The sequence below is a fragment of the Leiobunum rupestre genome, chromosome 2, assembly GCF_980474605.1.
Source record: "Leiobunum rupestre chromosome 2, qqLeiRupe1.1.hap1, whole genome shotgun sequence".
Taxonomy (NCBI): Eukaryota; Metazoa; Arthropoda; class Arachnida; order Opiliones; family Sclerosomatidae; genus Leiobunum; species Leiobunum rupestre.
The window spans coordinates 35,832,371-35,845,985 of NC_143385.1; the positions used below are offsets into that span (position 1 = coordinate 35,832,371).

Sequence of the window (13,615 nt, forward strand, 5' to 3'; positions counted from 1 at the left end):
CCCTTTCCCCCTTAGTCGATCTACCGCAAGGCACCCTCCCCCTTTTACCCAAGTGATAATTTCCGTGGCACCCTTTACCTCATAGTCGAACCACCACAGTAAGGCCCTTCCTCCCCTTTTTTCCCATGTTAAAATTACCGGGGTACCCCCTCCACATTTTTCCCATGTGATAATTACCGAGGTACGCTCTCCCCCTTTTCTCCATGCGAGAATTTCCGTAGTACTCCCCTCCCCCTTTCCAACGCGAGAATTTACGTGGTACCCTTTTCCCCGCAAAAATAACTCAAACTCTCAGTCGTACCTAACCTCCCTGTACCCCTTTAAACCCCCTGTATCCAATGGCTGATGCATAAAGGCCACGGGACTAACGTACGCCGAGAGAGCCACGGCACTTTCAAATCGGAACGACCCCGAAAGCCCCCTCCCCGTTTCCGAAACTCACAGGCCTTCTGATACTACCCTGCACGATCCCCCCTCTCCGAAATCCGCGTCGGAAAAAGAGAAAATTTCGGGTGTATTGCGGGCTGGGACAAACACTCTCAGGGGCGACAGATTTTTAGCATTTTTAGAAACTGACATTTGCGTCACTTTTGAAAATTTGTAATAAAACAAGAAGTTACGGACATTTAAGTACACACAATCCCACTGATTAACTTTATTTTAAATATTAAATTTAAATTTGAACTAATTTCCAATCATCTTGAATATGAACTTAATAAACCCAAGAGGAATGTTATCGGAAAAGAATTATTCGAGTTACCTGGTTTTGAAAATAAGGTTGCGAAACGCGAACACGTTCATGTAAATTAATTTAAAAAAAACCAAGTTTTTCGAGTTACCTGGTTTTTAAAATAAGGTTGCGAAACGCGAACACTTTCATGTAAATTAATTTTTAAAAAAACCAAGTTTTTCGAGTTACCTGGTTTTGAAAATAAGGTTGCGAAACGCGAACACTTTCATGTAAATTAATTTAAAAAAAACCAAGCGTTTCGAGTTACCTGGTTTTGGAAATAAGGTAGCGAAACGCAAACACGTTCATTTAATTTAATTTTTATAAAAACTAAGTTTTTCGAGTTACCTGGTTTTGTAAATAATGTAGCGAAACGCGAACGAGTTAGATGGCACCTCTATCAATTGGCACGAAATTCAAATATGACAATAGTGCCTACGCGGGTGGTGAGGTACATCGAAGATCGATCAAAAACACTAAATGCCCCACTTCTCGGGCTCCGATCCCAAAATTACGAAAATTCCGTCGAGGCTTTAATAGTGCCTATCGATTGAGATATCAATCGCCTTTGTACCACTAACGTACCGCGAGCAATCGTGTGTACGGCAGCGGCGGCGGCGGCGGCTACACAGTAGGTGATCGTAATACACACAAATCCCTAAGGATTGGGTGTAAAAACTAAAAACCAAATCGGAAATCGAAGCCGACTCGATGCGAAAACTCGAATCGCAGCGTACGTAAACAAGTTGGCAAGTCAAAATATACCTCTCCTCGGAAGAATTGTCCCTAGTGGTATTAATTTCTCGAGACGTCCCTTAAAGATATCTCCGCAATTCAGAGTTATTTATTAAAACATCATCCCGGTTCTATCCCTCCCGGTATAAAATTTTAATTATAATTAAAATAATTTAGACGAAAACAACCGATTTAAATTTATTCAGAATATTATAAATTAAGTAGTAACAACAGTGAGTTAGACGTACTAAAACAATGCACAATTGAATTTAACCCTATTTACAGAACAAGTTTATCATTTAAATTTAATACGTAGCAAATTTTAATGAAATAAATATCTACAGAGGGTATTTGTATTTTTCTCGCTTACGAAATACTTGCCGCATCTTTAACGCTCATTTTATTTCAACACTCGCCCTTGATGTAGATACCGTAGAAAAGCTTTATTCGACATCTGGTAGTGGACGACTCGTAGACTTCCTGTTGACGTTGTGAAACTTACCGCATGAAAAAGACCATAATACCGTCCAATTTCCAATATCATATAATGACTCGCACACCCAAGAAATCAATGACGGCATTAGGAATCGTAGATATCCAAATATCCACACCAATAAAAAATGAATTAACAAGAAGCGAAAAACTTACCATTAACAAAGCACAGAAAGCCACTTGACTGAACGACAGCTCGTATATCACTAAATGACCGTAGACGGAATAGTTGGGGCTCTTCATAAATAAAACAAACGAACTCAATTGATGAACTGCATTAAACATCTTAATCAGTCGATAAAACTTTTAAAATGAATTACGAAGTAATGACGACCCAGTTAAAAGCCCAGACCACTATGTAAACAACTCGATATTTCCTTCATAAATGAACTATTACCCTTGAAAACTAATTCGATAAACACACAAAAGATTAAAAAAAAAAGACTGAAAAACGAAATAAATTACAAAGAACTAACGGGTTCTACCCTTTAACCATTTTATCTGCTGACTGCGCTAAAACAAGTATTGACCTTTAAATTTTCATACGTAAAATATTTAGACTTTAACAAGTTCAAAAAAATTAAAAAACCAAGTTCAATAAATAATATCCACAGTTATTGTATTCATCCGTTTAGTAAAAACCCCGCCTTATCATAATGGTTCCTTTACTTTAATACCGTCCCTAAGGAAGTCAATGGCTCTGCGGTGAACTATCCGCATGGTAACAATGCGACCCGAGCTCAATTCCTGATCACGATCAAATTTTACATTAAAATACTAAAGTATTTAATTAAATATTAGATTAATATAATTTATAAATATTTAACTAAATATAAGATTTATATAATTTATAAATATTTAACTAAATATAAGATTAATAAAATTTATAAATATTTAATTAAATAAGATTATTATAATTTATGAATATTTAATTAAATATAAGATTAATATAGTTTATAAATATTTAATTAAATATAAGACTAATATAATTTATATATATTCAATTAAATATAAGGCTAATATAATTTATAAATGTTTAATTAAATATAAAATTAATATAATTTATAAATATTTAATTAAATATAAGATTAATATAATTTCTTAATATTTAATTAAATATAAGATTAATATAATTTATAAATATTTAATTAAATATAAGATTAATATAATTTATAAATATTTAATTAAATATAAGATTAATATAATTTATAAATATTTAATTAAATATAAGATTAATATAATTTATAAATATTTAATTAAATATAAGATTAATATAATTTCTTAATATTTAATTAAATATAAGATTAATATAATTTCTAAATATTTAATTAAATATAAGATTAGTATAATTTATAAATATTTAATTAAATATAAGATTAATATAATTTATAAATATTTAATTAAATATAAGATTAATATAATTTATAAATATTTAATTAAATATAAGATTAATATAATTTATAAATATTTAATTAAATATAAGATTAATATAATTTATAAATATTTAATTAAATATAAGATTAATATAATTTATAAATATTTAATTAAATATAAGATTAATATAATTTATAAATATTTAATTAAATATAAGATTAATATAATTTATAAATATTTAATTAAATATAAGATTAATATAATTTATAAATATTTAATTAAATATAAGATTAATATAATTTATAAATATTTAATTAAATATAAGATTAATATAATTTATAAATATTTAATTAAATATAAGATTAATATAATTTCTTAATATTTAATTAAATATAAGATTAATATAATTTCTAAATATTTAATTAAATATAAGATTAGTATAATTTATAAATATTTAATTAAATATAAGATTAATATAATTTATAAATATTTAATTAAATATAAGATTAATATAATTTCTTAATATTTAATTAAATATAAGATTAATATAATTTATAAATATTTAATTAAATATAAGATTAATATAATTTATAAATATTTAATTAAATATAAGATTAATATAATTTCTTAATATTTAATTAAATATAAGATTAATATAATTTATAAATATTTAAAATGATGTAGATTAATGTATAGTACCTAATATTAAAATTTCGTAAAGGACATTCGCCAAAGCGGTTTTCGAAAAACACCGTAGCTTAACAAGCGTCGGTCGCTTAGTGGTTAGAGTAAATCTCTTGCACGCAGCAGACCCGGGTTTGATTCCCGGCCTGCGCCAATAAATCGCAAATTGATACTAAGACGAATACCGCGAACAATTGGTGGAAACCCTGCCATTGGACGTTGAGAGGTTGCATAACACCGATGGGCCGATCACTTTGTTACCAGGTGTCCTAATAATCATGATTAAAAAGTTAGTCATGATTTAATCATTTTTTATCTTTGTACAGCCAAAGCTACAGATTTAATTTTAATCTAATCTAATCATGATTTAATCATACGAGGGGTGTCCTAATAATCATTGGAGTGAGCTGCCCCTCGCATAACACTCAGCACTCGGCCCGTCCCAAAAGTCAATAAGGAGAAGTTGAAGAGAAAACGCCCGAAGAAACACAACAGACTCAACATCCACAACCGTCATAACACAAACACAATAAACTCAACATTCACACCCTACACATAAACATTACAATAACGCAATAGCCAATCAAACTGAGTTAAAACTGTGACGACGGTGAGCGTTAACGAAATAACACCATCCAAACACAACCGCAAATGAATCCGTTAACGCTCACCTTCGCACGTTGGTTTTGCCAACCTTTTTGAACGGAAAATGCGAACTGAGTATGGTTCACCACGACTGCCCCACGAAGCCGGTAAAAATCAAGGCAAATAAAAAATCGTACACACGAATTCTCCCTCACATTATCAACACTTTCGATAAACGAAATAAAGCAAAAAAATAACTAATAAAAAATATATAATAATAACCCAACAAGTTAGGAATCAAGAAAAATTCAATCCAAATACCCACAGTAATAAAAATTGTAATAGCAGAAATAAGCAATAAAAAATATATAATAATAACCCAACAAGTTAGGAATCAAGAAAAATTCAATCCAAATACCCACAGTAATAAAAAATTGTAATAGCAGAAATAAGCAATAAAAAATATATAATAATAACCCAATCAACCAACAAGGTATTTCAAATACTTAGAAATCCGGGAAAAAGTCAATCCAAATACCCACGGTAATAAAAATTGTAAAAACTTACAACGCACACAAAAAACCCTTAACTGAATTGTGAAGGCAAAACGACAGCGCGTATCTCAATCTAAATAAAACCAACGTAACCACATTAATGAAAATGTATCACACATTTAAAGCCGATAAGAAAACATGGAAAATAAATTACCAAGCTACGAGTAAGGTAAGCAAAACCAAAAGGCATAAGAGCGCGATGTATAAAACTTGAAATGTTTCTCATAAATGAACCATTACACTTGAAAAGTAAATACCGATCACGTGGTTTTGGAAATAAAGGGGTTTTAAAAAAACCTTTTACCAAATCTCAAAACTGCGAACGGGGTGATTTCACTTTGCCCCAAAAATGCGAACGCGTTTGCAGCCCAGAAAAACAGACAGACAGGGTGATTGTTATACCCCTCCGAGGTTATAGTCCCCTCGGAGAGGTAAAAATATCACAGGAAAACTCTTACGAGGAGAGGTATATTTTGGCTTGCCAATGGTTTTTATATAGTTTCAAAGAAAAATTACACTGTGTTTGCCAGTCCCGAAACAACCACACTACAGACTAACTCTTATACGCATATCATTGGTTTTTATCTCAAACATTAAAACAGCTACAACGTCTTTGGCACAAAAGCACTAATTTTTTTGTTAAGACATTTCTTCTCAATTATTCTCCAACATTGACTAAAAAACAATTATCTTTCCTTTGTAAAAAAACCGAAAATATTTTTTAGGAGAGCTATAAAATGTTAGCCAAAATGGCAAATAGAAATGACAATTAAAATATCAATATTTATCGCAGATTCTCGCGCTGTGGCAACGAAGCAATTCCTAAACCCAGATTGCGAGGCATTCAGCGTCGGGAACCCCGAGAAAAGGGAATTCTACTCGCCAAACTATCCCAATAATTATACCCGCAATCTGGAGTGCCATCTGGTTATAACCGGTAAGTAACATGCTAGAAATTATGTGACACGGAATAATGAGAGCTGTTCATTTGGGTCCATGTTATAATAGATAGGGTCCAATGAAACAACAGTACCCAGGTAGCATTTCCATGTGTTCTTATGGTTGATAATCAGTATTTCTAGGGGAGAACACGTGTTGCCGAAATTCACACTTGTGAAACACGTGTTAGTATAGTTTTCTACGACTCTAAATTAATTTCTTGTGATTTTACACGTGGTGTAAACGTGATTATTTGGTATACAAAGACAATAAATACAATTAGTGTCATTAAACAAGTGGCGTACTTGTGATTTTGTTGGTGTTCTAAGACTAACTTTCTGATAGATTAACTGATGGAACAATATTATAGAGATACGGGCAATTTAATAATCTTAATGAACCATATTGTTCAACAGTACATGGGCTAAACTTACGGAACAAAATTCTAGAAATGATTTTTAAAAATTGATAAACCTATGGAACAATATTATAGGCTTATGGTCAAACCGATGTTACACATTGAATGCATTTAACAAGGTAATTTTTTCTGTAGCTCCCGAAAACCAAAATATTCAAGTTCATATTGAAAGTTTCAATTTAGAGTTTTGCAAAGTCAATTGCGAATGTGATTATTTGGAAATCCTTTACGCACCTCATATTGTTTCGAGCAAGAACGAGCAAAGATATTGCGGAAGTCACGAGCCTTTCAAAATCTCATCTATTGGAAGACACCTACGCCTCATATTCAAATCAGACTCATCTGATGAGAATGTTGGATTCAAAGCTAATTACAGTTTCGGGAAAGTTGGTAAGAGTTGTTCTTACTTGTTCCAAGGAATTCGAAAGAACGTAGGCTATGAATTTATATTTTCGGGTAGATTGTAGTCTATCACCGAGTTTTATATCGAATCCGTGAAACTCGTCTGCGCTTTCAAAAATATATCTCTACTTTTCCCGAAAGTTGAAGTCTTGAAACCTTTAAATCTAAAGCGCGATCTTTCCTCACAAATTTAGTTGACAAGTATTAAAACCGTTGCCACTATTTTTTTCCAAGCTCTAAGCCTATTTCGTACTCAAAAACCGATTCAAAAACCGCTTGATGGTACTTTGATTATCACATACAATAAACGGTACTTTTACAAATAACGTTTTGCTTTGGTTAACTTAATCGTTCGAAGCATTATTAAAAAAACTACAAAAAGATTGATATTTTAAAATACCGTCCATAAATATAACCTTAGCTTTTAGTATTAATCTTTTAATTTGGACAAAAACCTTCAAAGCATTATTAAATTAAATAATAATTAATAATAATTAAATTATTTGAATTACCGTCTTTAATAATAATAATTAGCTAGGCTTATACCCAAGGCACCACCTTAGGGCCAAGTCATCGAGCGACTTTTATAAATCTAACCTATAACCTTTTAGTATTAATATTTTAATTTGGACAATAGGCACACCATAGCGGTGATAATTATTCAAACTACCGTTTCAGAATTATTGAAACCAATTCCCAAGTTTCCCTACGAGGAAGAAGCTGTCGAACTGGACTGCAGCTACCGTCATGGTATCATTTCGCCTAATATCAGTTGGTTCAAAGACAACGTGGCGCTGAATGCGTTCAACGTTGGAGTGTTGAAGTTCATTGCAACCAAGGAGGCCGAAGGAGTGTACAAATGCCTCTCCACCGACGAAGAGGGAGAAATACGAAGAACTTTTGACGTGCGATTGTACGCGGGGCCATCGGTGGCCGATTCCTACAAATGGCAGCTCGTCATCATTTCATTCGTGGTCCTTATCTTGTTATCCGTCACCGTAGCTGTCATTTATTTCCGCATAAAGAAGGTATTCACATTTTTTATTCGCTTCGATTAACACCAATAATTCTAATAATCAGCCTTTGCACCACCCTAGACCCAAGTCATCCTGCGACTTATATTGTCTTTTAAACAGGTGGCCGGGTTACAATGCGTAGGAGGGTGGTGGAAAGCCTTTTGGGCCACACGAGCCAACAGCTCCCTACACTAACTATTACCGTTAACCTCTACAAGTTTTTATGGAAAGGGGGAACCGAAAAACTCGGGAAAACCCCTTTAACCAGTGGGGGGATAACTTGCAAATTCAACGCGGAAGGAGTAGTACCGATTTTTCACCCAGTGCCACAATTTGTAACCGTATATTTAAAAACAAATTATGATATCTAGGCTATCTAGCGATTGTAGTCGCAACTGAACAAAATACACAAATAAAGCAATTTTAACCCTATCGGAAGCAATGGCGTACTTCTTCGAAGTTTCCTTGAAATGAAATGTTTGCTACAAGCAGGTCGTCAAACACTTCATTTTGCCAAGTGAGAAAATTAATTGGAGAAAGCTTTCCCATCCCCGTACAAAGGGAAGTCTATAACTTTATTTATATAAATCATATTGTTTTGTAAAAGGGGGTAAGGAACGGTACTCTTTTCAGTGTCAAATAAAGTACTTATTGTTTTCATGAAATAGAGAAGAATGAACCAAAGACGGTCGGCAGACGCGCGGTACATTGGCAAAACTAACAAGCAATTTGAGCCAGATGCAATGGGACCTCATCCAGACCTGCACTTCTACGACCAGAAGTGGGAATTCCCGAAGGACAGACTCGAATTGGGGGACATTTTGGGACAAGGAGCTTTTGGCAAAGTCGTCAAGGCTACAGCTCTGGGAATCACCAAAGAAGTGGTTTCAGTTGTTGCTGTTAAAACTCTGAAAGGTATCAGTCTGCTACTTAAATTTTTGCCCGAAAATAAACATTCATATAAACCGTAGCTGGGATACCCGATACTTCTCGGGGAAATATGCCTATTTGTATAACCAAGGAAAAAGCGCCAGTGACGAAACTCCGAATTGAAAAACTCGGCTTTTTGCCTAAGATCAAAGTGTAGTAACTTGTATATAGCGGATTTACCTAATTATTTAATTAATTCAATTTAATTGAAGTTGTTTTACCGACCGTAACCGTCGAAAACCACAGTCAGGGTACCATGAGGTAGTATACCAAATGTGGTCGACCTAAGTTGAAAACTAAAGATTCCTATAGTAGACAAACATATATACAAACACTCATCTTAATAAATTAGATGTCTGCTACCTGAGACTACTTTAGTGATCCGAATTGAACATTAATCCGTGGAACTCTATCAACCAATTAGTAGCTGGATTTATTGTTGTTTAAGCAGTGCCAACATGATCTAGAAAATATCTGACGTTGCATTCTAGCAGGAGCAAATACTTTCTTCTGATTCCAACTCCAAATTATTTCGTTTATTTTCATAGATTTACAATTGGACAGACAATGTTCTTTTTGTCCCGTTTACATATTCTGTTCCTTTTAACGTAGAAGGGTATGTTATTACCGAAAACTAAATTTGTTTATATTGCTAATTTCAAATCGACGTTTGCATCATCGAAATACGAGGTTCGTGTAAAGCTCGTTCAATGATTTTATTTACGCCAAAAAGTAATAGTACATCGTTCTGCCTTGACTCCAAAAGATTCGCTTATCTAATTTCTCCGTAACGAAATTTTTATAGAATCACTATGCATTTAGAAAATGATATTTTGGGGGGGGGGTACAAATACATACATTGTACCCCCCTAGTACCCTCCTATTCCGGCGCCACTGTTCAGGACCACTTCAGCTTGCACGGAAACTAAAAAAACCTATTAATCTCACATCGTTTTCAAAGATGAGAGCAAGGACGCAGCGCGGATATTTTTACACACAGAATATGCTGGACCCTCATGGGCCACGGTGTGCAATAACTGGTGGCTTTACCGGGGAGTCCGGGGTTCGGTTTTTGTAGCCGATAAAGGGGTGGTGCTCTGGCACATGTTAGCCGTGGTCAAATAGTCCTAACATTCACCTCAGCCCTTAACGGGTCACAGTGTAATAGCTGGTGGATTTTCCGGGAAGTCGGGGCACACTGGGAGATGTTAGCCGTGGTCAAATGGTCCTTTCTCCTCCTCCGACTTCGGTCAGGTAGGGGCTGGTAACTAAGTTTCGGCTCAGGCTAACGGAAAATGTCCGTGCAAACTGGTAACCTCGGAGGACTGGGTATCTTGCTGTGGGGCGGCTGGTCTCCGTATGAGGCGCAGTGGTCCTGTTTCCCGGTCTTTTGGGCTCCCACCGGGATATCCGGAGCCAGCTGTGCCAGGTTATGTGGGCCGCTGTGTGCCCGTCGTTAACCTTTAAGAGCTCATTCTGAAGAGTATGGCTCTCTACCTAAGTAGGTAGGGTGTCGGCTGGAGTTGCTAAAGCATCCACTCTCTATCCTCCAGCTGTGCACGAAGTTGAAGCTGGTCGCCCCATTGCTGCGCCTTTAGTCAGGATGAGTGACTCGCGTCAACGGTGAGACCATCAGTAGTAGGGTATAGGTTTGTATGTTATTTGTAACCCCCTGCTCCACGAGCAAGTAAATAGCTCATACTACAGGGGCACAAGTGACTGGATGGAATGGAGTCCTTATCTATTATTTTAGTGTAAAAGGTTGTCGTAGTTCAGTATAAATCGGAACGGGAAAAAATGAGGTGCAAGTAAGCGCACGGGGGTGAAGATGCACCATAATAGGAGGAAGTGCTGAGCAAGAAATGGGTAAGACCTCGTCAGACAAAGCTACTCAGCAGTATCGCTAGCACTGGAGTTAAGAGAGTCCGAGGAGATAGCAATTGCAGCAGCATGGGTAGAGATTATATCCTCAAAGTTGCAAATTACTCGTCTCATCAGAGAACGAAAATGCTTAAAATTTGTGGTTGTTAGCACCACAGCCCCTTGGGGGCTCAAGATGTGAGTACGGTAGCGCTCAGTGAGAGGGCAAACCTTAAGATAGTGATCCGCGTCAGCAAACTCCACACCGCAGTAGCAGGAGGGCTCGACACAATGCGAAAGGTTGTAGAGGTAGGCCGGAAATTCGCCGTTCCCGCTTAGAATCTGAGTCGTAAAATGGTCGACATTATTGGCAAGAGATTCAATTCTGGGTAATAGGGCGTGAGTATACCGACCCTTTTCAGAATGGTCCCAATGCAGTTGCCATCGGTGCTTTGAAAGGTCTTTAAAGACCTGGCGAAAATAGTTTCTGGTCAGTTGGAGGGAGACAGTAGTCCCGTCGCCCAAGGCTGCAGCCTTGGCTAAAGCGTCTGCTCGCTCATTTCCGCGGAAGCCCGCTTGAGCCTTTATCCAAGAGAGCTTGACAATGTCAGTGCCAATATGAGATGTTTAATTTCGTGACCCAAAGTAACGTCAGAGATTGGGTTATGGAAAGACTGAATAGAAGATAGTGAGTCAGTGTAGATTACGACAAGAGCGACGATCATCTCGTCCTTGATCCAAGTCAGTGCCCGAAAAATAGCAAATAATTAGGCCTGAAAGATATCAGTTTCCTTGTTGAGGTGGAACTGGAACGAGGTCTGTTCAAGACCGTTCCAATAAACTACAAACGCACACCCGACGTGTGAATCAGTCTTTGATCCGCCGGTAAAGAGTTCGAAGTGGGTCTCAGTAGGTTCGACTGTAGTGCACGGATGGTCGGCCCAAATATCATAGGGATGGAGTAGGTTGTTAGGAACAGCTGTGGTATCGCAGTGAGTCACTGGTGCATTGATGTGAAAGAGCCAAAAAAGGCAGGCCTCCCTACTGGCAACCAAGTCAACTGGTTCCAAACGGGCAAGCACTAGGAGAGCATCAGTGGAGATGGTGCGATAAGCCTTGGTTATGCGCAAAGTGAAAATACGCTGAATGGTCCTTAGTTTCTGGACCAGTTTAACATTGCCTGTCTCCTTCCACCAGGCAACGGTTGCGTACACAATTACTCTTTCAATGCCACGCTTGTAAATTTGCCTTAAGGCGGCCCCAGTAATCCCCCAGGTTTCGTGGGCATACTGGGCTATACTTTGCGTAAGGGCCGCCACTTTAGTATGGACTGCCTTGAGGTGAGGCAACCAGCTGAGCTGATTGTCTATAATCACCCGAAGAAGTTTAATTTGACTCACATGGAGAATATGGATACCGTCTAAACGAAAGATCGGTAAGCGGTCAGGTGCGCCCAGACCATGATAGGTGATACAGCCGGCCTTCTCTGGGGAAAAGGTTAGCTTGTACCGTGTGCTCCAATTATTGACAAGTGCCAGAGCTTCATTACCTCTGGACTCTAGATCTCGTCTGGACGTAGCACGAATCAGCAGAGACGTATCATCCGCGATAGCCTGCGAGTCGCAGGCGTTCGGCAATTGCAGACGTAGTAGGGAATCAATGACTATGTTCCAAAGCACAGGGCCCGCACAGGAACCCTGGGGAACGCCCCTCGAGACAGGGGGCAAGATAATAGTAGTAGCTGTTGGAACAGCAATGCGACGATAAGTGAGGAAGCTCTCTAGACAGCCGTAAATATTGGCCGGACAGGAAGCATGCTTAAGGCGGTGCAATATGCCAGGAATCCACACTCTGTCAAATGCGCCTTTGATATCAAGAGATATAAGGGAGATGTACTCCCCCGACTTGGAACTCCCCCTAATGGAGGTAATAATAGCGTTAAGCCCGTGAACAGTCGATTTGCCGTGGCAAAAACCATATTGTGCCTCGTGAATGAGCTTTTCATACCATCCATTAAAGATAGATGGCATATTGGTTCAGTTTTTTAGGTACTTCCGCCAATACTATGGTACGCTTGGGAGAAATTGACGATACTTTTTAGGTTCTGAGTTTCCAGTCTATGTAACCGATAGCTTTACATAGTCTTTGGATATGCTCTAAGTGATACTTTAAATTTCATTTTCGTTTCCGAAAATATTTTTATTAATATAATTATTAAATCTTGGTAGTTCATTTTGTGCCAGATAATATTTTAGACTTAACTCTAAACTAATATTAATTATTTATTTAGAAATATATTGAAGAAACAGTTATATTTGACAATTTGAATTGTTTCAATTTTAGATTTCTCCAACCCATTGCAACGATCAGCCTTGTTGGCTGAGCTGGAAATCCTGATCCATTTGGACAGGCACATCAACGTTGTCAACCTTCTCGGAGCGGTCACCAAGAACTTCTGGAACGGTGAGTCGCGCATCTAGTTCGGTAACCTGTAAAACACGTCATTTAAAGTCAATAATTATGCTTGATAAGGGTGTATGTGTGTTAATTTCAATTTTATTTCAAATCTCAGAAGACTTATTACCTAGTTGCTAGAGGGCTAAGTCAACTTGGCGACTTGTAAGCCCTCGCGCCGAAAATAGACCAGCAATTAAACATTTAAATTAAATTAAATTAATAAAATAATAAATAAATAAATATAAAAACAAAAATAATTACATACAAAAAATAATTACACGTTAAAATTTACAATAAATTAAAGTTGTATATTATCAAGGATATTCATTAGAATACCTTTTTTAGTGATTTTTTTTAATAATGATTCAGTTAAAATATTTTTAATATTCGGACTCATGTTATTGAAATTTTGAACACCGTTATAGAATAGAGAGATAAG

The 13,615-nt window shown here is 36.4% G+C and overlaps 1 protein-coding gene across 1 annotated transcript in view; it reads left to right on the top strand.

Annotated features, from left to right (window-relative positions):
- Positions 1 to 13,615, top strand: part of LOC149957442 (uncharacterized) — a 52,864-nt gene that overhangs the window by 14,197 nt on the left and 25,052 nt on the right. Inside the window, exons 6-10 of the mRNA XM_090167032.1 lie at positions 5,948 to 6,091; positions 6,647 to 6,901; positions 7,592 to 7,941; positions 8,598 to 8,844; positions 13,063 to 13,182. Of these exons, the coding sequence (XP_090023158.1) occupies positions 5,948 to 6,091; positions 6,647 to 6,901; positions 7,592 to 7,941; positions 8,598 to 8,844; positions 13,063 to 13,182 (1,116 nt within the window). The remainder of the gene's footprint in view (positions 1 to 5,947; positions 6,092 to 6,646; positions 6,902 to 7,591; positions 7,942 to 8,597; positions 8,845 to 13,062; positions 13,183 to 13,615) is intronic.